The sequence below is a fragment of the Erpetoichthys calabaricus genome, chromosome 2, assembly GCF_900747795.2.
Source record: "Erpetoichthys calabaricus chromosome 2, fErpCal1.3, whole genome shotgun sequence".
NCBI classification, from domain to species: domain Eukaryota; kingdom Metazoa; phylum Chordata; class Cladistia; order Polypteriformes; family Polypteridae; genus Erpetoichthys; species Erpetoichthys calabaricus.
Genome location: NC_041395.2, coordinates 348,058,967 through 348,086,257, shown reverse-complemented (window position 1 = coordinate 348,086,257; position 27,291 = coordinate 348,058,967). Strand labels below are relative to the sequence as shown.

General features: G+C 44.9%; 1 protein-coding gene across 1 annotated transcript in view; it reads left to right on the top strand.

Moving 5' to 3' along the window:
- Nucleotides 1–27,291, top strand: part of ush1c (Usher syndrome 1C) — a 170,714-nt gene that overhangs the window by 137,229 nt on the left and 6,194 nt on the right. The window contains exons 16-18 of the mRNA XM_028796119.2: nt 21,785–21,826; nt 24,067–24,120; nt 24,898–24,997. Of these exons, the coding sequence (XP_028651952.1) occupies nt 21,785–21,826; nt 24,067–24,120; nt 24,898–24,997 (196 nt within the window). The remainder of the gene's footprint in view (nt 1–21,784; nt 21,827–24,066; nt 24,121–24,897; nt 24,998–27,291) is intronic.

The window sequence follows — 27,291 nt, the reverse complement described above, 5'->3', positions numbered from 1 at the left end:
AATGGGGTCTCGACTTCAGAGGCCACACCCCTCTAATGGGGTCTCGACTTCAGAGGCCACTCCCTTAGCAATGGGGTCTCGACTAAAGAGGCCACTCTCTTAGCAATGGGGTCTCAACTTCAGAGGCCACGCCCCTACCAATGGGGTCCTGAACTCACAGACCACACCCCTAGCAATGGGGTCTTGACTTCAGAGGCCACACCCCTCTAATGGGGTCTCGACTTCAGTGGCCACACCCCTAGCAATGGGGTCTCGACTTCAGAGGCCACACCCCTAGAATTGGGGTCCCGACTTCAGAGGCCACACCCCTCTAATGGGGTCTCGACTTCAGAGGCCACACCCCTCTAATGGGGTCTCGACTTCAGATGCCACACTCCTAGCAATGGGGTCCTGACCTCACAGACCACACCCCTAGCAATGGGGTCTCAACTTCAGAGACCACACCCCTCTAATGGGGTCTCGACTTCAGCGGCCACACCCCTCTAATGGGGTCTCGACTTCAGAGGCCACTCCCTTAGCAATGGGGTCTCGACTTCAGAGGCCACGCCCCTACCAATGGGGTCCTGACCTCACAGACCACACCCCTAGCAGCGCTGGAAATAAACCCAAGAATGTCTAAAATAAAAAACAAGAACGAAAGCCGAGCAACACAAGCGCAGGACAGGGGCCTCCAGGAGAGACCCGGGCGGTCATCAGATTGTGCTGACATCACAAAAGGAGCAAAGTGAAAGAATCAAAGGATTGAAAAAAAAAAGAAATGAATGAAACCCTTTATTTGAACCAATTTACCAAAGTTAATCCCAAACAAAATCCCAGCAAAATTAATAAATGAGGATTAACACTAGAATTACCAGAGTCTACGAAAAAACTCGTAGATCCGGCCCACCTTAAAACCGTTGTCACCTCTCTTTTGTCTTCTAAATGTGCCGATTAAGAGGAGCAGCGAGCAGCCGGCTATTCCACCCCCCACCGTCGCAGAACGTTCACTAAGTGTTCCCAGCTCAGGCCTTGTTTGATTATCTGGGAGTGACTGAACTGCTGCAGTTTTAGAATGGAAATAATAGATCATTATTTTAAATACCTGCATTTCATGCGTGTTCCGTTTCTACAGTAATCTGTGTAAACACATTGCTAAAACAGAAACTTTTTCATATTTTAGTAATAAATGTTACAAAATGTAGGCATAAACTATAGAATGTGTGAAGCCTGAAGTCCAAACATCAAATATACACTTTCACAAAAGGTTCAAGGATGTTACAATACTTTCCGTGGCTTAACGCTAAAATTTGCTGACTTGAAGCACAGCAACCCTGCCGTACTACAGAGACGCGAGTTCGATTCCCAGCTTTGGAGAAAGTGTTTTTTTTTTTTTTCCTCAAACGGACATAACGATTTACAGTGCATACCAATTTATAAATTTTAAGTGTAAAATGTCGATCGTGGTTATTTCTGTTAGTTAATTCATGCTTTTTACTTAGAGTCAGAACAGGAGCTTGTTCAGCTCATTCAGCTTCTGATCTGACTCAAACAGCGCCAGTATAACTTCACACCCGATCTGACGCTGTTCGTTTTCAAATAATATTGCATTACTTCGACGATGTTTTCTGATTGGTACTATTCGCGTCATAAAATGATTTCTTCAAAACGTCACTTATATTTGTCTCTTTCTTTTTTTAAAATGTGCGTTGTAGCACGCAGCAACTGGCCACCTGCATGTTCTTGCACACACTGAATAAGACAGCGCTATATGCAATCATCAGATTCAAATGTTAAGTTATATAGCACAGAATGGAAATCAGCAGTTCTTAGCATTGCACCACGCAAGCTGTCATATCAACCGCCTACTGTAACTTGCTTTCTTTTTTCTTCGGTTATAGTCTTGAATAAAAGTGCACTTGTTTTGTTATACTTTTACATCAACATATGTTCCTGTGTTTGAACGACATGGGCATGCTCAAAAAATACACGTGTAATGCCACGAAAAGTGCATGCAGACACTTCAGTTCACAAGCATTGGTACGAGAATGCAGTCACAAGTACACTGCAGAGCTATAGCGCGTCTTTCTGTGAAAACAGCAGTGTCAGATGGGGTAGGGGGTGGTAGGGAAGGATCCTGAACGCGACAGAGAATGAAAAGTGAATTAAAAAAAAAACATAAAACAAAGCTACCCTTTGCAAATATCATAAATTACACCAGCTGTTACAGACTGAAATCAAATGTATCTTTTTATTCTAAAACAGTAAAAATAAGAACACTTCACTTCTCAAAAGGGAGTCATACAGGATTGAACCCGTGACATTCTGATTGCTAGTCAGTAACTGATACTGTTGCGCCACATGAGTGTCAATGTCTCACACTAAGGCGGCTTTTTTGGCAGCGGCTTTTTTTTTTTATCCGTACCTTTTGTGAAAGTGTTTCTTTGATAGTTGGACTTCAGGCTTCATACATTATATAGTTTATGCCTACATTTTGTCATTTGTTACTAGAATATAAAAACCGTTTCTGTTTTAACAATGTGTTTACACAGATTACTGTAGAAACACAACACACGTGAAATGCGTGTGTTCCAAATAACGATTTATTATTTCCACTCTAAAACTCCACTTCACTCCCAGATAATCAATCAAGACATCAGGGGGAGAAGTTCCTGTACGTTCTAAGTCGGTGGGGGGATGGAATAGCCAGCTGCTTGCAGCATGTCTTTATCAGTACATTTAGATGACAAAAGACGCTGGCGGAGAGGTGAGAACAGTTTTAAGAAACAATTTAAGGTGGGCCGGATCTACGAGTTTTTTCATAGGCTCTGGTAATTCTAGTGTTAAAGAAAGAAATGGCAGGCAGGATACCCAGCTAAACCATAACACTTACAGTCCTGGAAAGGAGCTCAAGAACGGCGGGCTGAACGAGACGAGCAGCAGCTAATGGCACAACATGGTGTGGCACCGAGGACTCTCTGTTCTGCTCAGGGCATTAAATTGGGCTCAACATATAAAAAGCAGAGCAAATAAGATTTTAAAATATCAATTATGGAAAAAATTGAAAAAAAAGGGGAGCTGAGGAACACAAGCATTTGAGGCCTGAGGGGGAATCGCAGGCCGTTTAAGGAGGCCCCACCCCCTCGGGCTCTACATACAAAAGGGAGGAGAAAAGACAAACAAATAATCCCGAGATATAAAAACTAAATGAACAGATTAAGATCATGAAAGTCGGGGAGAGAAAGTAAACTCAACTAAACTGTAACACTTAAGAGTCCTCAAAAGGACCTCAGGACTGGTGGGCTGAGCAACACGAGCAGCAGGTAACGGCTCAACGCAGGCCTGCGGCCCCTCTGTGACACCCGGGTGGTCCGATCAACTGTAGTGTCAGGAGGTCCTTTACAAATAAAAGTCAGGCTAAATGACAAATAGTGCTGCCATCATACAAAGACCCAAAGAAAATGATGAAATAGTTAAAAAGAAATAAATAACCTTTATATTAACAAATATAAACCAAATCAATCACACACAGTAAAATAAATAAATAAAAATTAAAGACACAAGTGGCAGTCCGGAAAAGGAATGGCGGGCTGGATGAGACGAGCAGCATCTGACGGCTTAGTGCAGTACTGAGGCCTCTCTGCTCTTCACACAGCCTGCTTCAGGTTTGGGCCAACATACAAACAGCAGGACAATTAATAAAATGTATTATAATATTAACAATACTTAAAAATATGAAACTGGATAATAAGAAAAACAAATGAAAGCAAGAACTTACACAAAAATAGAGGAGCTGAGCAACAAAAGCAGCAGGTAACGGCTCAGCACAGGCCCGAGGCCTCAGGGAGAAACGCAGGCTGCTTTTAGGGGGTCCCGCCCCCTCGGGCTCTACGTATAAAAGAGAAGTTAAATAACAAATAATACTGCAACCTCAGAAATAAATGAACAGATTAAGATCATTAAAGTCAGGGAGGGAACCTCGGTTAAACTGTAACACTTAACGATCCTGAAAAGGAACCCAAGAATGGTGGGCCAAACAACACGAGCAGCACCTGATGGCTCAGCGCAGGCCTGAGGCCTCAGGGAGAAACACAGGAGGCCCCGCCCCCTCGAAAGGGAGGTTAAATAACAAATAATACTGCAATGTCAAAAACTGAATGAACAGATTAAGAAAGTCAGAGAGGAAACCTCGATTAAACTGTAACACTTAACGATCCTGAAAAGGAACCCAAGAATGGTGGGCCGAACGAGATGAGCAGCAGCTGATGGCACAAGGTGGCGCTGAGGACTCTCTGATCTGCTCGGGGTATTAAATTGGGCCCAACATTTAAAAAGCAGGCCAAATCATACTGTAAAATATCAATAAAGGAAAAAATTGAAAGAAAAAAAAGGGGAGCCAAAGAACACAAGCAGCTGAGGTCTGAGGGGGAAACGCAGGCCGTTGAAGGAGGCCCCGCCCCCTCGGGCTCTACATACGAAAGGGAGGTTAAATAACAAATAATACTGCAATGTAAAAAACTGAATGAACAGATTAAGAAAGTCAGGGAGGAAACCTCAAATAAACTGTAACACTTAACGATCCTGTAAAGGACCTCAGGACTGGTGGTCCGAACATCACGAGCAGCAGGTAACGGCTCAACGCAGGCCTGAGGCCTCAGGGAGAAACGCAGGCTGCTTTTAGGGGGCCTGCCCCCTCAGGCTCTACGTACAAAAGAGAAGTTAAATAACAAATAATACTGCAACCTCAGAAGTAAATGAACAGATTAAGATCATTAAAGTCAGGGAGGGAACTTCGACTAAACTGTGACGCTTACAGAACTTGAGAATGGTGGGCCGAACGAGATAAGCAGCAGCTGATGGCGCAAGGCAGCACTGAGGACTCTCTGATCTGTTCGGGGTATTAAATTGGGCCCAACATTTAAAAAGCAGGCCAAATCATATTGTAAAATATCAATAAAGGAAAAAATTGAAAGACAAAAAAGGGGAGCCAAAGAACACAAGTAGCTGAGGTCTGAGGGGGAATCGCAGGCCGTTGAAGGAGGCCCCGCCCCCTCGGGCTCTACATACGAAAGGGAGGTTAAATAACAAATAATACTGCAATGTAAAAAACTAAATGATCAGATTAAAGTCAGGGAGGAAACCTCAAATAAACTGTAACACTTAACGATCCTGTAAAGGACCTCAGGACTGGTGGGCCGAACATCACGAGCAGCAGGTAACGGCTCAGCGCAGGCCTGAGGCCTCAGGGAGAAACACAGGAGGCCCCGCCCCCTCGAAAGGGAGGTTAAATAACAAATCGCACTGCAGCTTTAAAAGATCCAAAAGAAATGAGAAAATGATTGAAAAACAAAAAGAAGAACTTACCAAAAACGTTTACATTATCAAAGACACCGACAAAGGAAATCGCAAAATAAATCGACCGTTTAAGATCATTTAACACTCGGAGTCCTTAAAAGGAAACCCCAGGAATGGGGGGCTCAGCACAGCCCTCAAGCAGACCAAAGTCGGCCACAGCCGCAGATTGATGTGGGGGCCTCACCCAAACCGAACACAACATACAAAGAGCGAGGAAGACCACAAACAGAACTAACATCAATTAAAATAATCTCATAATTAAAATAAAAATGAAACATAATATGAAAAAGACAAATAACCAGAATGAACCCCGAAAAATAATAAACAAAAAGGCAACACCAACTTGACAAAAGAAAGCAGAGGTGGAGGTGAAGCTCTCATTGACCCCTCGCGTGGTGACCGGGGGGCTCTTCGCTATGCTGTGTCTTGCTTGCCCCCTTTGCCAGGTGCCCCTTTCCTAACTGCCATTGAATTTGCTTTCTGTGTGCTGCAGGTGAGGAGGAACACGTCACACGCCAGCAAAATCTCAACCACCAACAACCCTCTGGTAGGTGGGCCGTCCTCCCTTACTGTCACAGTGACTGGGCACAACCGGTGGCACTCAGAGCAAGACAGAAGGAGCGTCTGTTCCAGTGGCCTGATGCCATTCAGGTTTACGTTTTGTGTTTATTCTGCCATGGCAGACCTGTGCCCACCTTCTATGAGTCTAAAGAACACAAAAAGACAAAATGAATTGAGTGGTCCGAACCGTCAGGGTGGTAACTCATCTGTGAAATGTGGCAGTTGGGTGCCCACATGCAGTAAGCTAAGAACCATGACACCCTGTGGACCACTCAAGCATGGGTGGGGAGGGGCTAGAAAGACCCCTCCATACACACATCCACACACACACACACACAATCACACACACCCTGACTGAAAGGGCAAGTGGAGTGCAAGTTTGGGGGTTTCACCCAGGATTCAGGGATCAGTTGGCACAGCAGGAATAGAGCCTCAAATTAAGTTGAAAAAAAGAAGAGTGCTGTGCCCTTTATAGCGCCCTGCACGTGACCGTCAAAGGAGGTCCCAGTGAGCACATCGATGCCAAGTCTCATTCCTTTTAGAGTCCCTTAATGCCCAGAAGGATATTCTGAGTGGCCAATGTGACCTGGCAGCCATCATCAGTGCCTTCCCACTCTAGAGATGGCTGCCCTCTAAGTCCTCCAGTATGCCAGCCCTGAGGTTTGACCCACCAGCACACTGCCCTCTACAGCTGACATTATTAAGAGGCATATTTATTAAGGCAGGTGCCAGGCATGGTGGTAACAGCTTTACCTTAATTTTCCCTTGGCATAGTGTAGCGTGCCAACCCCAGTTCTGGTCATCTTCTCCAGGTGGTGACCCATGACCTCAGTGCCATACTGCTGTCTGTCACTGGTAGTGCATTGTGTCTGGTGCCCCCTAAGTGAGAGAGAGTGACAAGAGTGATGATTGTCACACCAAACCACCCTCAATACATCTGATGTCTGAGCAGGGCATCCACTGAACTGACTACAGTGGCCCCTTCTGCCATGCTGATCCTGGCGCCATGCTCATCCTGTGTTCTTTCCATTCCCTTCTCAGCAACTCGCTCCCAGTCCTCCCAGCCAGCGGCGCCCTGTTGTGCCCATCGTGTCCAAGCCCGTCATGCTGCCTCCGTCTCATGCCACCCACAGGCCGACCATAAAGGCGGAGGCCCTGGTAAGACCCGGGTGTGAGTGCCCTGTGTGCCGTGGTGTGCCATAACTTTTTCTGTGGTCTGTCTTTGAACTTTGCTGCTCGTGGTGCCCTCTACAGCTGCTGCTTCTCATTCCGAGTTGATTGCTTTGAAGTGGTGGTGGTCTTCTTGACGTTTCCTTCCTACTTAAGACGGCTAAAACACAATCGCCTCTCAGATGGGTGGACCCCCTGCATTTCTTTGAGTTTAGGGCAGTGTGGTGCAGCCGTGAAGGCTTTGGACTTCAAACCTTGAGGTTGTGGGTTCAAATCCCACTACTGACACCACGGTGTGACCCTGAGCAAGTCACTTGACCTGCCTGGGCTCGTGTTGCAAAAAGCAAAAAATAAATGTCACCAGTAGTATCATAAATGTCACAAGTCACCTTGAATAAAGGCATCAGCCAAATAAGTAAATGTAAAGACCCCCGTGTATGACGCTGAGCTCCAGATGTGAAGGCACTTCCCCGATTGTCCACTAGATGTCCTCACTGTTGCATCAGCTTTATTGGTGGCATTCTTGAGGTCCCAGCTGTCAGGTGGCCCTCCAGTCCTCAGATCAGAAGGGTTGTCCTTGGGCGCCCTAAAGGTGCCACCCCCTGTCTGACTGTCTTATTGGCTTTGGTCAGACTCCATATTTGGTGCATTACAGCATTTGGGGCAAAGATCTGCAAGTTACAACTCATAAGTGGCACACTGGCTCGATGACAAGTGTGTGGCACCATTGTTATGACAAGTGCCAAACAAAATGGTGATCAAGACGGTGTAGAAAGTGAAAGGTGAGGGCCTGGACGCCATGTGATGCCAACTAAAGACAAGTGTTCATGCCCATAATGCCAAAAAAAAAAAAAAACAAATGATCCCTCAATGAACTTGGACTATTAGCCCCTCGTGTGCCAGATGTTCTCAGAATGTATCCAGTGCCAGTGTAAAATAACACCACCTGCCAACATTTTAAATCAAGCAAGGAGACAAACTGCAGCGATGTCTGACCACATGGCTAGCAACTGACACCGTGGCACAAAACATCAGAGGCGCCAACACAGACAGGTGAGCCTCCCAAGATGGTGCCCACTCTAATGTGCCCAGAGGCACAAGACACTGCCAGATTGGACTGCCTTATAACTGAAGGCACCTAACACCAGCTGAGACATTTTAGTCTCTCATTTCTTTGTGTGAAGCTGCAGTGGCACTGCTGGCATCCATTGACTGAGCTCACATGGTCAGGCTGATGACAAGTCGGGGCACCACATTGAACTCATGGGTGAATCTGCCAGCATGGCGTGGCTGGGCCAGGGATACCTCTCAATGTGACCTGGGGACATTGATGTGTGACGAGGAGCAGTGACCATTAGACCAATATGATAATGAGGACAGGAAAATATAATAATGAGTGATATGATAATGAGGAGGGGGAAAATATGATAATGAGTCAATAATATGATAATGAGGAGGGGGAAATATGATAATGAGTCAATAATATGATAATGAGGAGGGGGAAATATGATAATGAGTCAATAATATGATAATGAGTGATATGATAATGTGGAGAGGAACATATAACAAGTCAATAATATGATAATGAGGAGGGGAAATATGATAATACAATACAGTTTATCTTTGTATAGCCCAAAATCACACAGGAAGTGCCGCAATGGGCTTTAACAGGCCCGGCCTCTTGACAGCCCCCCAGCCCCTTGACTCTCTAAGAAGACAAGGGAAAAACTCCCAAAAAAACCTTGTAGGGAAAAAATGGAAGAAACCTCAGGAAAGGAAGTTCAAGGTAGGTTGGGCGTGCAGTGGGTGTCAAAAGAAGGGGGTGAATACAATACAATATAATACACAGAACAGAACAAATCCTCAATATAGTAAGAAATAAAAAATATAAATTTTAGAAGTACAGAGCAGAATTTAACAGTAGATGATATATCCCATAATAAGATTTGAAACAGTGCTGGGCCAGCCAATCCGATGAAAGGACCCCTCTTTCCCATGATTCCTGCAATCCTCCATCAGGGATGACTTTACCTTAGGCAGGCAAAACAACTTGGCAGGTGGGCCATGGCACCAAGTGCCACATTTGAGTACCGAGAAGAGAAACAGAATAAGTGAGGGTTAGTATATAATTCTAACTGTCATGTTTCTTATGTTTAAGTGCTAATGACTAACAACAGAGATGCAGTCTGTACAGTTAATCAGCAGCTCTAGTCAGGATATGCTAAACTGAAGTAGTGAGTCTTCAGCCGGGATTTAAAAGCTGAGACCGAAGGGGCATCTCTTATAGTAGCAGGCAGACCATTCCACAGTTTAGGGGCCCTGTAACTAAAAGCTCGACCTCCCACTGTTATTTTATTAATCCTTGGAATCATAAGCAGACCGGCATCTTGAGATCTTAATGTGCGCTCTGGTTTGTAAGTCATGATAAGTTCAGACAAGTAAGCCGGACCTCGACCATTTAATGCTTTATATGTTAAAAGGAGGATTTTGAAATCTGCCCTAAACTTAACCGGGAGCCAGTGTAAGGATTTAAGAACTGGAGTTATGTGTTCGTATTTTCTTGTTCTTGTAATAATTCTTGCAGCCGCATTTTGGATTAACTGGAGGCTGTATAAAGAACAGATTGAACATCCAGTGAACACCGCATTGCAGTAGTCAATCCTACTAGAGATAAATGCAGGAATTAGTTTCTAAGAATCCTGTTTATTTAAAAAGCGCCTTAATTTCCTAACATTTTTAAGATGGAAGAAGCATGTTTTGGACAACTTTGTAATATGCACTTTAAATGACATGCTAGAGTCAAAGATAACTCCTAGATTGCGGGCTGATTCAGTAAAATTGACTGGGATTCCCACTGAGTTAAATGATGACAAAATATTGTTGTGATCAGCATCATTCCCTCCAACAATTAACATCTCTGTTTTATCTGTATTTAAAGACAAGTAGTTCTCATTCATCCACTCCTTTAATTCACTAACACAACTAATTAAAGACAACATCAGAGAAACTTCATTTGATTTAAATGAAAGGTATAACTGGGTGTCATCTGCATACGAGTGAAAATTAACATGATGTTTCCTAATGAGAGATCCCAGTGGAAGCATGTACAGTGAAAACAGTAAAGGTCCGAGTACTGAGCCCTGCGGGACACCATATTGAACTTCTGTGTATAATGATGGAGTCCTGTCAGCACATTTCTGTACATATTGGAATCGATTTGATAAGTAAGAACTAAACCAAGCGAGCACGGTGCCTATAAGCCCAACATCATTTTCTAGCCTGTGCAGTAAAATAGAATGGTCGATGGTGTCAAATGCTACACTTAAGTCCAACAACATCATTACAGTGGAGTTTCCTTCATCAGAGGATATCAGAATGTCATTTACAACCCGTGTTAGTGCCATTTCTGTACTATGACCAGTGCGAAAACCAGACTGGAATTTCTCAAATAAATTGTAATGCGTAAGGTGTGTCTGAAGCTGACTGGCGACTACTTTTTCTAGTATTTTAGAGAGAAACGGTAAATTTGAAATAGGCCTATAATTATTTAGTATATGTGGGTCAAGGTCTGACTTTTTAAGTAATGGTTTAATGACTGACACTTTTAGTGTATCAGGTACTGTGCCATGCAATAATGAACTATTGATAATGTTTAGAATAGGCGCTGCAAGAACATCCATTGCACTTTTTACTAGTTTTGTTGGCACTGGATCAGGGAACAAGTAGTGGGCTTCATTTTAGAAATTAAACTTAAGACTTCCTGCTCAGTTACAGGATTAAAATTACTAAAGTGCTGAGTGCAACGTGAGACAGGGTCTGCTAAGCTAGTGTGTGGTTTGTACTGTGATGCAGAGATCTGGGATCTTATATTTTTAATTTTCTCATTGAAGAAGTTCATAAAGTCTGTATTGCTAATGTCTGTTGGTATTTTGCACTGTTGATCTGAATTTCCATTTGTTAATTTAGCCACTGTTCTAAACAGTGCCCGAGGATTTTTATTATTGCTATCTATTAATGTAGAATAATATTCTGACCGAGCTTTAAAGAGGGCTTTTTTTATATTTATTAACACTCTCTGTCCATGCAATTTGAAAGACATGTAGCTTTGTTGTTCTCCATCTGCGCTCCAGTCTTCGACACTCTAATTTAGGAGCTCGAGTGTTTTCATTAAACCAGGGAGAGTTTCTATGTGCTTTGATCACTTTTGTTTTAAGGGGAGCCACTGTGTCCAGAGCATCTCTCAAGGTCATATTATAATGTGATGTTAGCTCATCTAAATTGTTTTCTGTGTTTACATTTGATGTTAACTGATCTAAATGGTTTTCCACAATTACACTCGACTTACTCAAAGTATCTATAAATTTTGAAGCAGAATTACAATCTAGATGTCGCACTCTTTGTTTTAATCTGTGAGTGCGTTGGCAAGGGCAGGACTAAATCAAATGTAATTAAGTAGTGATCGGAAATAACTTCATTTAATGGAGTGATATTTAAATTTTGAATTTCAACTTTGTAAGTTATAATTAAATCTAATGTGTGGTTATGATTATGAGTTGGACCTTTGACATTCTGACAAAATCCTACTGAATTTAACAAATAAGTAAAACATTTGCTAAAAGTGTCAGTTTCCACATCAATGTGTACATTAAAATCTCCCATTAGTACTACGTGATCATAATTTATAGCCAAGTCAGATAAAAGGTTGCTAAATTCAGACATGAACAATGAATACGGCCCTGGTGGTCTGTAGACTAGCACTATAATTGTGTTGGAATCTGTTTTAATATTTAAAATGAATGCTTCAAAGGATGTAAAGTTGCCTAAATTTTTAGAAGTGATTTGCATTTTGTTACAATGAATTATTCCAAGGCCCCCTCCTCGACCTGAATCTCTAGACTTATGAAGGAACGAGTAGCCATCTGGTGACACCTCAGCTAGGGGGACAGTGTCACATGTACTAAGCCAGGTTTCGGTGAGAAGACACAGATCAGATTTTGTACTTAATATAATATCATTTACCAAAACAGCTTTAGTGCCAAGAGAGCGAATGTTAAATAAGCAGCATTTAAAACTGTATGCTTCTTTCTGAACTGCTGATATACTTTTTGTTTTAATTTGTAGTAAATTTCTATTACAGATGCCCCTGGTGGAGGGTCTGGTTTTATCCCTTGGTCTAATTATACACCTTATTTTTTGGTTATCAATTAATTTAAGGTTTGTATCAAGACTAAATTTACTGGATGCCCCAAGACAAGGATTATGGGTAACAGCTTCAGGAAAGTAACAGGTGGGATAAACAACAGCCTGTGATTTAAGATCACATGACTGCGACCTGGATGGTGCTCTAATCAGTCAACCAGGCAGTTTTGCTGCCATATTTTGGAATAATACATAAGATCCCCTCCAGTTAGGATGAAGACCATCTCTTCTGAAAAATCCAGGCCTTTCCCAAAAATCATCCCAATTGTTCACAAACGCTATGCTTTTGTTTGCACACCAGGTTTCTAGCCAGCAGTGAAGGGAATGCAATCTGCTATAAATCACATCCCCTCTATATAATCTTGGTAAGGGTCCACAATATGATAATGAGGAGAGGAAAATATGATAATGAGTCAATAATATGATAATGAGGAGGGGGAAATATGATAATGAGTGAATAATATGATAATGAGGAGGGGGAAATATGATAATGAGTCAATAATATGATAATGAGGAGGGGGAAATATGATAATGAGTGAATAATATGATAATGAGGAGGGGGAAATATAATAATGAGTGATATGATAATGTGGAGAGGAACATATAACAAGTCAATAATATGATAATGACGAGGGGAAAATCTGATAATGAATGAATACAGTGGACCCTTGACTTATGAACTCAATTTGTTCGCGAGGGCTGGTTGTAACTCAAGTTAGTTGTAAGTCAAGACTATTTTTCCCCACTTTCAGGTCGTAACGCAAGATGTTGGTCGTAAATCAAAACAAAAATTTTGGTCGTAAACCAAGTTGTTCGCATGTCAGGCCGGTCATATATCAAGGGTAGACTGTAATATGATAATAAGGAGAGGAAAATATGATGAGTCAATAATATGATATTGAGAAAAGGATAATGTGACAAAGAAATCATAATAAGACATCAGAAATGAGCAAATTGTAAGAAAAGGCAAACATGAAAATGAAAAGCATGGAAGTGAAAATATTATAATGAGCAAAAAATATGATAATAAATTAAAAATATGATAATTTCGTAATATAGAAGGACAACATAATGGTGAAAGAATAACCAGATAATGACAAAGTAATAATATCAATAGGAAAATCACATGATAAAGTGGAAATATTATAGTAAGAAAATGAGGAAAAATGTAATATGATAATGAGGAAATCACATTATAACAAGATAATAATGAGGAAATATTATAATGAGGAAGCAATAATTTGAAGATGAGGAAATGATATTACAGTGAGGAAAGAAAAATATGAGAAGTGATAATATTATAAAGAGCAAATAATATGAAAATGATAAAATGTTAATAAGTAAATAATGTGATAATGAGGAAACTATATTGTGATAAGTAAATAAAGTAACGAGGCAGTAATATATATATATATATATATATATATATATATATATATATATTATAATAAGGAAATTATATTGTAAAAGAAAATAATATAATGGGGAATAGTACTGTATAGTAATAAAAATAATATTATGAGTAAATGATGATATTATAATAAGTAAGTTAATGAGGAGGAGATATTATAACAAGAAACAATGTGGTAATGAGGATAAGATAATGAAGAAATGATGACATTGTAATAAGAAAGAGTATGACAATGAGGAAATATTATAAAGAAGTGATACCACACTAATGGGGAAAGACTAATGAGGTAATGAGGAGATCATATTACAATAAAAAGGATATAACTTAGAAATGAGAATAAGACAGTGATACAGTGACAGTACACTGTGTGACAGACGCCTGGACACAGGCAGACAGACAGACAGATGACCAAATGTCCAAACACGTTCTTTTTATTTTCTTTTCTGCACAAACCTCCACCATGAACTCAGCTTACAGTCCTTTTCCTTTTCTTCTGCCCCCTCCACTCCTCTCTCGTCAGTTCTGTCCACTGCCACCCGACTCCAGCTCCCTGAGTGGAGTGAGGTGGCCTCCTTTATACCCAGAAGTGCTCCTGGTGCTTCCTAATTAACATCCGGCAGCACCTCCAGGTGTGGCCGAAGTACTGTATGCCAAGGCTCCAGAGCTGTCCAGGTGCCCCTTGGCGGTGGCCACAGACCCTCACAGGTTTGAGCTTCCCAGCTCTGATGCTATGCAGGGGTGCTGCCCTCTTGCGCCCCAGATAAGATATTGCCCCTCTCCCAGTCCTTCCCTTCTCCAGGCGTCCCAGTGGGGCAAGGTCCCTGGTCGTCTGCCACAACTGTAGATAAATAAATGACATTAAGGAAATATTACAATTGGAAACAACAGTGTGATAGTGAGGACAGCATACTGGAGACATGCTCACCGTACATTCAGTAAATCCTGTGCTGAAGAGTTAATGCTTATGTTAGGCACTCACCCCGGACCCCTTCTAAAAGAGGAGCCCACAACTTTGGCAAAAAAAGACCACCCCAAGCACCACACAGTCACAAACTCCTCGGTGCCCCATTGTTCTTTCTATTTTTAAAAACTGAAAGTCGAAGTGACTCAGGCTGTCGGCATTAGACATCCAAAGTGCCAACTCATTATTTTATATAGCGCCTTTCTAAAGAGAAAGCCTCCTCGATAGGCTTTCAAAGCACCGCCATTAGTCGCAGCACTTCTGAACTGTGACCATTGACAGCCAGTGTGCAGAGGGGGCTTGTGCTGTCCATAAAGACCCCACTCCTGGTGAGGCACACATGACCACCTGTGAGGAGGGCCGTCGGTTTGGTTGTCCTCCCTCCATGTCTGGATTGTCGTTTATGATCCTGGCCTTATGGGAAATCGCTGCCCCCCTGTGGTCACTTGTCAGCTACAGTTTTCTCAGCCTAATCAGATCAAGTCTTCTTCATCATCGTCACTGTCTCATCTCATCCATTTACTTAATCAGGTTTGCTCCACTTGAATCAAATTTGTGGCCAGCTTAGAAGATGGACGAGTGCTGTAACATGAGGCTCTGGGATTTCGTAAGGAGGCCAGGCGACTCGGTGCCTTCCTTAGCCTGAACAAGCACAGAGTGCCGCACACCCAGGGTCATTTTTCCTTTTCGGAGATTCTGATTAATCAACCCTTATTTTCTTTAGAGCCTTTTTGAGGGCTGCACTTTCTGAAACAATTCCACACATTTTTCACAACCATCTTGGGCATCAAATATAAAAGGGGAGTTTGAAACTTAAAAAGACCTGGGAGCCATAGTGGAGTGGTCAGTGTGTTCATGCAGGCAGCAGACACAAGCCATTAGACAGGCCAATAGCATGTTAAATTATATAGCGCCATCACGGCAGTCACACTTCAGCTGTATAACACTCTAGTGAGGCGTCGCGTGACACTCTCTGTTCAGTTTTGGTCTCCGTGTTACAAAAAAGACACAGCAGCACTCGAGAAAGTCCAGAGAAGAGAAGCAAGACAGACTTCAGGACCATGGAGAGTAACTGGGGAGGAAAGACTGAAGAAGGTAATTGAATGAAGTTTGGGAGGAGACGGGACTGAAGTGGACAAAAGTGGTGAAGAAGGCTTAATAGCATGCTAGGTGTTGTAGCGCCCCCTATGTGTGCAGTACTACTCAATGTGGGTTTACCTTTAATTCATATGACATTCTGATGAGGCCTCACATGGAGTACTATGTCCATGCTTGGTCTCCATATTATAAAAAAAGACTAGAGAAAGTCCAAGAGGAGAACAACCAGGTTGACTGCAGGACAGAACCGATTAAGAAGGCTAATAGAATGTTATATAGCGCCCCTAGCATGTGGTGAAGAAGGCTTAATAGGATGTTAGGTGATGTAGCACCCCCTATGTGTGCAGTACCAGTCGAAGGAGATTGTCTTTAATCTACATGACACACAATAGTGTGGCCTCACCTGAGTTCAGTTTTGGTCTCCATAGCACAAAAAGACACAACAGCACCCGAGAAAGTCCAGAGGAGAACAAGTAGCCTGATTCAGGACCATGGAGAGCAACTGAGAAGGAAAGAATAGAGGAGGTGAACCAAGGGGACAGAAATGATTAATAAGGCTAATAGGGTGTTACGTTATATAGCCCCCCTTAAATGTGCAATACAAGTCCATGGAGGTTATCCTCAAACTTTATGACACACTAGTCAAGTGTCACCTGGAGTGCTTGATGCAGTCTTGGTCTCCATATTACAAAAGCAACTGGGCATAACTGGAGAAAGTCCAGAGGAGTGCGACCAGGCTGGTTCAGGACCATGGAGAGCAACTGAGAAGGAGTTGAACCAAAAGGAAACTGAAGAAGAAGAAAATAAGAAGGCTAATAGGATATTAAGTTATATAGCGCCTTTGCCATGGGCAATAAGAGTCGATGGAGGTTATTCGTTAATATACAACTCAACAGAGAGCCTTCTCCAGGACTATTGTGTGCAGTTTTGGTCTCCGTAGTACAAAAAAGACACAGCAGCACTCGAGAAAGTCCAGAGAAGAATAGCTAAGTGGATGGAGGACCAAGGAGAACAAATGAGGAGGAAAGACTGAAGAGGGTGAACCAAATAGAGTTTAATAGGAGAAGGGACTGAGGTGGACAAAAGTGGTTAAGAAGGCTAATAGAATGTTAGGTGATGTAGCGCCCTCTATGTGTGCAGTACTACTCAAACTGGGTTTATCTTTCATTCATATGACATTCTGATGAGGCCTCACATGGAGTACTGTGTCCAGTTTTGGTCTCCATATTATAAAAAAAGACTAGAGAAAGTCCAAGAGGAGAACAACCAGGCTGACTGCAGGACAGAAGTGACTGAGAAGGCTAATAGAATATTATATAGCGCCCCTAGCATGTGGTGAAGAAGGCTTAATAGGATGTTAGGTGATGTAGCGCCCCCTATGTGTGCAGCACCAGTCAAAGGAGATTGTCTTTAATCTACATGACACACTACTAGTGAGGCCACACCTGAGTTCAGTTTTGGTCTCCATAGCACAAAAAGACATGGCAGCACTCGAGAAAGTCCAGAGGAGAGCAACTGAGGAGGAAAGCTGAAGAAGATTTCAAGTAAATTTCACACACAGTCCATTTGCTTTGTTTCTGAATGAGGGTCTGATCCGTTACTTTGTTTCAATTTCCAGTCAGCTGGTTTGCGCTTCACACTGCAGACTTTCACGGGTACTAAACGGAGCAATAAATGCCACTCGGGCACCTCGTGGTCTTCTTTCATTGGGCAGAAACTTTTTTTTTCCCCAGGAAATAATATTATGACGTGCCACAAACAGCCGGGTTCCTCTCTCGTAATCCATTGGTTTATTTACCAAACTCGGCTCTGTGGGCAAAATGCCAGCTTATTGAACCCCCTGGAAGGGCGTCTTGAAAAGCCTGCACTGCCAAGCGTGTTAAGATTAAGGGGCTTTGATCATTGACATCACAGGACCCCTGTGTGTGTGTATTTGGTGGTCTGCGGACGTGCGCGTATGTGAGGGGGGTGTGTCGGGCACCCGATCAGGCATTTATCTGATTGGCTGCCAATTGTGTGAATTTGTACCTGTGGGACTGTTTATCCATCCATCCATTATCCAACCCGCTATATCCTAACTACAGGGTCACGGGGGTCTGCTGGAGCCAATCTCAGCCAACACAGGGCACGAGGCAGGAAACAAACCCCGGGCAGGGTGCCAGCCCACCACAGGGCACACACACACCAAGTACACACTAGCGACAATTTAGAATTGCCAATGCACCTAACCTGCATGTCTTTGGACTGTGGGAGGAAACCCACCCAGACACGGGGAGAACATGCAGACTCCATGCAGGGAGTTTTGTTTCTTTTTTGCCTTTTTAGTTTTTTTTAATGCTCCATGTTAACCCCAACTGTGAATGACAGCACAAGATGGGACCGCGCTGGCAGGGTGCCCCCTAGTGGCTACAATTCTGGTCTCTAAAGCAGCTGATTCATACACATCAGACAATAAGGCCCCTGTAAAACTCCTGTCTGCTACAGTATATAGCGCCTTTAACGTTTGTCCATCACTAATCCTGGCACCAGAGAGTGGTGACGTGTTCCAGTTATTTGGCCATTCAAGTGCAAATTCCTCTACACATCAGGACTGGGCACAGTGCAACGATGTCATGACTTTATAAAGTACAAGGCTGCCCCTCAATGGCAGTGTGCCCTCTAATGGGCGAGGGTATCTGCTGTAGTTAAAGCACTTGACCGCACCATGACAGCAGTGTGCCCCCCAGTGGCTACCTTTAAGGTCTCTGAAGCAGCACATTCAAGTAAGAATTTCAAAGGCCTCCCTACACATAACTCTACTGAGCCCGCACATCTATAAAGCACAAGTGCGCCCCCTAGAGGCCAAGGTTATCAGCTGTAGTTACAGCACATGACTGAACCTTGATGACAATCTGCCCCCTGGTGGCTCTGTGTATGGTCTCTAAAGCAGCTGACTAGCACAGGTAAGATCATAAGGGTCCTGCACATCTATTATATAGCGCCTTTAACATCTGTCTGTCTATCACTAACCCTGGCACTGGAGAGTGGTGACTTGTTGGGTGTTGATTAGCACTCTCTACATGTAACTGCGCTGTCCCTACAAATCTCTAAAGCACTCCAGCTGCCCCTTAATAGCAGTGCGCCCCCTAGTGGCCACTGAGGTTACAGCACAAGACTGCACCTTGACAGCAGTCTGCCCCCTGGTGGCTCTGTTTGTGGTCACTAAAGCAGTTGACCAGCATGTGTCAGGCAGTAAGGGTCCTGTGAACCTCCTATGTATTATATAGCGCCTTTACAATGTCTGCCTTTCTGTCTGTCACTAACGCTGGCACCAGAGAATGGTGACTTGTCACATGTTGTAAGAATTGTTTGTTTATAATTTTTGTATACATTTTTATCCTTCCATTTGATTTTTGATTTTTGATTTTTTTTAAGTCCTTTTTTCTAAAACAGTGACTGTGTCAGCCAGTTGTCACTTCAGGTGACAGAACAAGACAGGTAACAACCACAAGGCACTGCAAAGCAACTCTGTAAATGGCAGAAGGGGATGAGGGAGGGCCAGCTCACCCCACTGGCCATTGGGGTGGCTTGTCTAATAAACAGGTAAAAGCCACAGGTACGAACCCCCCCTAATCCCCCCACGGCTGCTTGAGGTGACACCGCTTGTGGTGTTCTTGTGCTTTCTGTCATTTGGTTTCTCAACCAGCCGCGTTTGACTGGGGGGTCCGTTTGGTGGGCACACAGACCTCCCATGTGCGGCCCCACAACTCGTGTTTGCCCGTCCGAGAGCCTTCAGAGTCGGCGTCATTGTCATCGACTTCTCACTCCCCTCAGTGACATTCGTGTCAAGCGCCAGGTCCTTCATGAGTGACCCCTTATTAATGTCTGCCCGTCTTGTCTTTGCAGCCCCCGGAGATGCTCAAGAGAATGGTGGTGTACAATTCTTCATTTCAGTCCAGCAACAAACACGTAACTTGTGCCCGCCGACTTGCCCCACCCAGCTGTGTGCCATCTTTTCTTTCCCTCCTCCTCTGTCTGATGCCGTTGCTCCTCTCGGGCCTTCTCTCTGCCTCACCTTTGACCTTTGAGGGCCACCTGGAGAAACGAGACGTGTCTCAAGTAGGACATCTGGTTGGGGGGTCACTCATCTGACCTCAAGATTGGGTGGCCACTAAGGCAAGGGGACCTTCGACTCAACAGATGCCTGTGCCAGTCACTCGTGAAGCTCCAGGGTTGTCACGTTCACTCTGGTGGGTACATGAAGCCCAAGCCCAGAAGCAAACCCTCGACTGCTGGCCGTCACACAAAGCAAAGGCAGGCGTTCTTCACTGAAGTGTTACAAGTATGGACACCAGGGGGCAGCGTTACAGGCAGAATCAGCCCACACTTGTATGGACTGAAGGTGGTCCTTCCATCCTGTCACCTTTTTGGAGTGGGACAGATGGCCAATGCAGAGACACCTGCAAGTGTCATGGTGCTCAGTTGACTTCTCTCCTCTACTTCTGATGCCCTTTAAAGGTGACAGGCAGGCCTTTCCAGGCCCTGGAGGCGGAGGTCAGATGCCCAGCAGGATTTTGCCGTCCCTGCATCCCATCTTGATGTGTGGTTACCTTATCATTTCTATTTGCCATCCTTGCCCATCATTGTAGTAACTGTAGCACCAAACACCTCCAGCCTGGTTTGATCAGTGACACTGCCATACCAGAGTCATTAGGCCAACTATCCGATTTACTGGGATGGAGCCTGGCACACTAGGACTGGCACCTGAATGTCATTGTCTTCCTTGGTTTAGCAGTTGAGCCACTCACAGCTCCACTGGATGGTGACCACAAGGTGGCAGAGGCCACCATCAGGGGCGTGTCTTATTTTATATAGCGCCACAGACAGGGTATGTCACTCACTCTGGAGTTAATCAGCTTTACCCTTGAGGGTACAGGGCCTCAGCCGCCAGGCCTGCCTGTGTGGAGGGTCTGGCAGGGAGGTGACGCACTGGTGAAGGTCTGACTTTGCTTGTGACATTTCTTTTTGCTTCACTTGTTTCCAAACTCCATATAGCGCCTTTAACAGTGACACTCTTTATCCAGATCAGTAAAGGCTGCCCTCTTCTGGACACTAGTGCCATGACAGAGGTTTGGCCTTGTGTCCCACGGCGTCTGTCTGCCCTCAATCTCCGTGTCCTTTTACAAACAAGCCACTTTTATTGTATATAGCGCCTTTCTTTACAGGCAGGGTGTATCACTCACTCGGGAGTTGAACCAGCAGCCTTACAGTTGAGGGTCCAGGGCCTCAGCCGCTAGGCCTGCCTATGTGGAGGATCTAGCAGGGAGGTGATGTGCTGGTGATGTTCTGCCTTTGCTTGTGACTTTTCTTTTGCTCCATGTAGCGCCTTTTAATGTTGCTCTGGTGTGACATTCTTGTTGGATTTCCTTCAGGATCAGTAAAGCCTGCCCTCTTCTGGACACTAGAGGAAAGACAGGGAGGTGTGGCCTTGTATCCTCTTAAAAAACAAACCCTTTTTATTTAATATAGTGCCTTTCTTCAGTGAACACCGGGGCTACTTTGGTTGTGATGTTCCTTTCTTTATCCGGATTGGTAAAGGCTGCCCTCTTCTGGACACTAGTGCCATGGCAGAGGTCTGCCCACAATCTTGGTTACCTTTTACAAACAAGCCATTTTTATTTTATATAGCGCCTTTCTTAAGTGAACACCATACACAAAAATGAATCCACATTCCAGCTGTTTGTGTGTAGCAGGCTAAGTGTCCGGCTCAGGGTCATCCTTGGGGTGTGAGGTCCACCGCCTTAACAGTCGAGCCACACCAGCAGCAGAGGTCCAAGACCTTAAGTGAGCAGTGCCAGGGCCCAGCAGATCAGTGCCAATGCCATCCCGATGGCAGCCTTGTGACACAGGTGACACATGCAGACCCTACACTGGTTTTGGTTGTCAAATTAAACATTTCTCCAGTTGGCATGTTTTGGAGTGTCCCTCGTGTGTGTGTGTGTGTGTGTGTGTGGTGGTCTTTTTTGTTGTCTTCGGTCACTCACTCCTCTCCTCTTTCTTATATTTTTTTGCAGGGGTTCAAGAAATACGTTGAGGATTTTGACCCCTACTCCATGGTAGGTCCAGCTAACTTTCACTCAGCTGTGTGGCTGCTCCAGCAGGGCACTATATGTGCCCAGTGTGCCATAGTTTAATGTCCTTCTGCACCTTCCTGGGTGTTGAGGTGAACTTCTCTGGTGTCCAGCTGGCTCGCCCAGAATGGCAGTGACCTCAGAGTCAGCTATGGACCCTCACGAGTGAGAATTTCTTCATTTGAGACCACCAGGTCAGTCTCTTCACTACACGACATGTCCCAGTGTTCCCGCTGAGGTGTTCAATCAGGGTGGACTTAAATTGAGGGCACTGGCAGCTAAACGAGAAGTCCTTTTGGTCTGGTGGCCAATCGGGGGGCTTCCATCAACCCCTCTTGTTACCCTCAGCTCTTCTGATTCTCTTTGGTTGTCCCCTCAGCTGCCTGGCTGACTCTCGTCCTGTTGAGTTAGTCTCGATCTCGAGGCCGAGGTGAGTGGCAATGTCAATGAGATGAGTGGTTATTGGACAAAATGCCAGGCCTTGACAGACCACCGAGGGGTCATTGGACCTTTGTGCTCAGTAGACAATCTTTTTATAGCACCTTTTAAGCACAGCAGTGTTATATAAATGTCAATACTCCAGGTGTAAATGGAAACATCAGGGTCACCTGCTTTGGGCCACAGCCCTCACCAGGCCTCCCTGCACCCTTGGTAGAGTAAGCCTGGCATTGAAAGGTCGTCAGGATCTGTGCCACTCTGTAGTCCCAAAGCCAACACACAGGTGGTACCCACAAACCTAACGTTTTAATTCATCTGGCCTCGCACCACCAGGGGGGTCACTCAGGCTCATGACCACTCTGTCCTCCCTGCTAGGTGGTACATCTCTGCTCTTTGCAACCATCTGTGGCATCAGTGCCATGACTAGGGTGTCATTTGGGAGGGCAAGTAAATGAAAGATAAAATTATTAATTTCTACCCAAGTTTTCATTGGGTGAGAAGATGTACCTTTTGAGATCCCCCATCCACCCGTAGCCATAGCCATGCTTTGCCCACCCTGGCCATGCCACATTCATCCATCCACAGCACTGTATACCATTGGTCACGCCCCTTCCCACCCGTAGCCACGCCCTATCAACCTTCAGTCATGCCCTATCCACCCGTGACCCAGCCTCTGTCTGCAGCTCTGTCCGCCCCTTCCCTATGGCCACTCCCCTCCTTAGCCACGCCCCATCAACTCTTAGCCCAGCCTCTAACCATCCATTTCACTGCCCACCCATAGCCACGCCCATATCCACACATAGTCGTGGTCAGCCCACTGGTAGCCACACCTCTGCCTGCCTTTGCCCACACCTCTTTCTGTCTCCTCTGGGTATCTGACCTTCTTAATCAAGTGCCATCCCTGTGCTGGCAGAATATGGGGAGCTCCCTCTGCAAGCTGCTCTCACCCACAAAGGGTCAATTGATTGTCAGTACTGAACTGGGAAGTGGGAGGACAAATTACACGGGCATAGGGAGAACATGCCAAGCATAATGTTATGATATCACAGCCAGGGACTATGGAACTGCAAGTTATGTGCAAGTATGTCAGCCATTGCTAAATACCCCCAACAGATGGGAGACACCAGAGGTGGTCTACTAGGCATAAACACAAGTTGAAAGACTGGCACTGCTGGCACACGGCTTTCAGCCCCCCACACTGTTGGCACACTGCTGTCTCCAGTAGTGGCAAATCTGTGTTTAACAGGTTGCTGTGGGTGCTGTTCACCACGGTCAGGTTTCGTTCAATATTTTTCATAACATGCCCTCTGCCAGCTGTCTCATAATGGAAGCCCCTGTCTAATTATGAAGACAATGAAGAGCAAATAGTGGGCAGTCACTGAAGGACCCCCATGGTTGTCCTACAAACATTGTGCACCTTCATTTCACTCCACATGCCACTTGGCAGGCCTTGGCACTGGGCTCTGTGGCAGACACAAGAGAATTGTGAGCCAAGTCATACCCGACTGTGCCATCTGTTTGCTATTCCCAAAGTAGCAAAGAATTTGATTTACAGTGCCACCTCATGGCGACGCCTGGCACGGTCTCAATGGCCGCAGTCATCCAGGCGCTGCTCAACAGCTGCTCAATGAACTTGTAAGGGTGGGCTCTGACCCAACATCCCTTCTAAAAGAATTTAAAGCCGTGAAAGGCGCTATATTAAGGAAGAACTCAATTTGCTTCCTTATGGTGTTTGTGTTTAAAATAATTCCTCTTTTTTATTTATTTATTTTTTTTTAATTTTGCAGTTTGTACCCGAGCAGATTGCTGGCAAAGACGTGCGTCTCCTGAGGATCAAGAGGGTAATTACCGATGTCTGCCACAATATTGACATGGCAGAGTGCCACCATGTGGGCATTGGGCCCTCATATTGTCATTAACCCTTTTCTTTCCACTTGTGTGATGGGTACTGGCAGTGTCAGTGAGGCCAACTGTGCCACCCTTCATCATCTCTGGCCCTATGACAGCTCCTCTCAGGACGCATGAGACCATCTGTGGCTGAAAATTGACTGATATCAACGATCAGAAATCAGGAAGGCCTGGCAACCCAAAGGAGTCGGTGAACCTCAGCTCTGGCATTAAAGGATGCCAATCACAACAGCATGGTGTACGAAATGAACCAGAAGTTGAGAAAAGAACCACAGGGGGCGCTGTGCTGGGTGACTCCAGGCTTCCTGTCCAGTAGAGGGTGCTACATTGTACAGAACAGCATAGTGCTGGATGAGGCCTCAATGCTTGAGGGGTGACCTGTCCATTTAAATCCAATTAATTTGGGTGACACCCCAAAGAGTGCATTGATTAAATGTAAGGGTGTCCCCTCTGGTGGCATGTGGCTTTACATCTGTCCTCCATATTTGTTCTCCTTGGCCCAAGTCAGTGGATCTTCTCTCTCACCAGAAGTGCTGACTTGGGTGGTCTGCCAGTGTGGATGTGGCAGACACGGGTGCCAGTTGAGCCCTCTGTTTTGTTAATGGAGTCAATGGGCAGATTGAGTTTATGATTTACAGTACCACCCCTTACCCACTAGGGGGCCACACTGCCCTGTATGACATGTGCTGCCACTGTTTCCATTCCTCTAGGAAGGCCCACTGGATCTGGCAGTGGAGGGGGGCATCAACTCCCCTCTTGGAAGAATCGTCGTCTCTGCCATCTATGAGGACGGCTCAGCGGACAAGCATGGTGAGTCAGTTGGGCGGCTGGGACGGGCACACCACTGCCTTTTAGTCTAAGTGGGGGTAATGGGGGGGGGGGTTCTGTCTGTCTTTTTTGGGGTTAAATGTCATTCCAGGGATGGGTCCTAAGAAGACTTCAGATTTCAGACTTGGTGTATCAAGTGTGGACTTGCTTTATCTGATATAGCGCCTTTCATCAGGGACATGAGGGTGCCCTCAGTCACAAGGGATATAGGGAAGCAGACAAAGTTGTTAATCCAGTCTACACGACCATCCACCTTCTTGATCTGCTCAATCCACTGACAGGCATTGAGTGCAGGGCATCAACCAACCCTGTGTGGGATGCCTGGCACTCTGACTTATTAAGCTCAATTCTTTGAGTCCTTGTTTTGTTGATCCGTCCCCCACATAGACTCCAATTAATTAGATACTCCGTGAAAGGCGTTATATACATCATGACTGATGGATGGCCCTCTAAGGGCAGACTGATGGAGATGGGCACTCATTGGCATCTTTAACCTGCCTGAGATTCCTTACAATTTCACTCATTTCTTCCTTTCTTTAAATGTATTTATTTATTTTTACAACTGTCTAGACAGACTCAATAATCTGCTGATGCCAAGACTACTATGTGAGCCCCCCACCCCATTACTGGCACATAAGGTGGCACTTCACTGTAGAGCAGTAACTCCCCCAGACCAGTAGATGGCAGCAGCAGTGCTCTACTGTAGGATCTCAGGTCTCCCCTAGAGGCTCTTGGGAAGTGTAGTTTCTACTGGAGTCTCAAAGGACTTCAACTGGTCTAAATGGCATGCCAACAGAATCACCCGCGGGCCTTGGCCTGTAAAGGATGAACTTGGAGTTGGAATCAATAGGAAAGGTGAGGAAGAGGATGATAAAGCATGGGAAAGGCGCTATATAAATAAAATGTATTATTATTATTATTATTATTATTATTATTATTATTATTATAAAGAAGAAGAGGTTGCCAGCGTAGTAAATGAAAGAAGACTGTGAGGTGCAAAGTGCCCACTTGTGCCCCCATTTGTGTACTTAGAGGGTTCAAAAGGCCTCAAATAAACAAAATACAAAGCCATCTTGTGTCATTCTGGGTATGGGGGGGGGGGTCTCTCTAGGGCACCCCCATCTTGTTGCACCGATCACTGGTGGTCTTTACTTAATATAGTGACTTTCACAGTCTTGTGATCACAGACAGTCCATAAGGCAGCAGCTCACTGTGTGCAGGTGAGCCCGTAATAAAGTGGCACCACCTCCAAGTTGGGTCTCTAGCTTGTACCCTCTGACCATGAGAGCAGATGGATATAATAATAATAATAATAATAATAATAATAATAATACTGCGGTGCGTTGGCACTCTGTCCGGGATTGGTTCCTGCCTTGTGCCCTGTGTTGGCTGGGATTGGCTCCAGCAGACCCCTGTGACCCTGTGTTCGGATTCAGCGGGTTGGAAAATGGATGGATGGATGGATAATAATAATAATAATAATACATTTTATTTATATAGCACCTTTACCATGAGATGAGATGCCCATGTTCTTTTTTTTAGATGCCCCGTCAGATTAAAGATGGCCAACCTGCTGGTCATTTCAGGCTCCTTTAAGTTACGCCTCACCAGGTGGGCTGCCAACATCCAGATCTCACCTTTGTCCATCTGTTCTCCTGGTCAGCCTGATTCAGGTAGCAGCAGGTTCAAGGCTGAGCCAAACCTGGAGGTGGCGCCACTTGATTTCGGGCTCACCTCCCTCTGGTGCTGTGCCACCTAATGCACTGTAGGTGATTACAGAACAGTGAAAGTCGCTATATTAAATAAAGCCTAATTCAGTTAAAGAATGACCACCAGTGACAAGTGTAACAAGATGGGGGGAGGGGGGGCTCTGGAGCAGACCCCCCCTCCATACACAAAATGACACAAGTTGGCTTAGGAAGCAGTTTAAGTGAACAGTAGAGAGAAGGGCAAACTGGGCCCTTTAGACCTCCTCGACACACTTCAGGGGGCACAAGCAGCCTCATTACACCTCACAGCCTTCTTTGACATTAATACGCTGGCCACTTCTTCGTCTTCCTCCTCCTCCTCACCATTCTTTACACGCCTAGGCCCTCGAGTAATTCCAATGGCCATTCCATTCAGACCAGTCAAACTCATCAGAGACTTCAGCAGAAACTACACTTCCCAAGAGCCTCTGGGGGACCTGAGACCCTGCAGCCTCCTGCAGGTCTGGAGGAGTTACTGCCGTTTTATAGTTCAACCCAGGCTGAGAGTCTAAAGACTTCACCCAGACC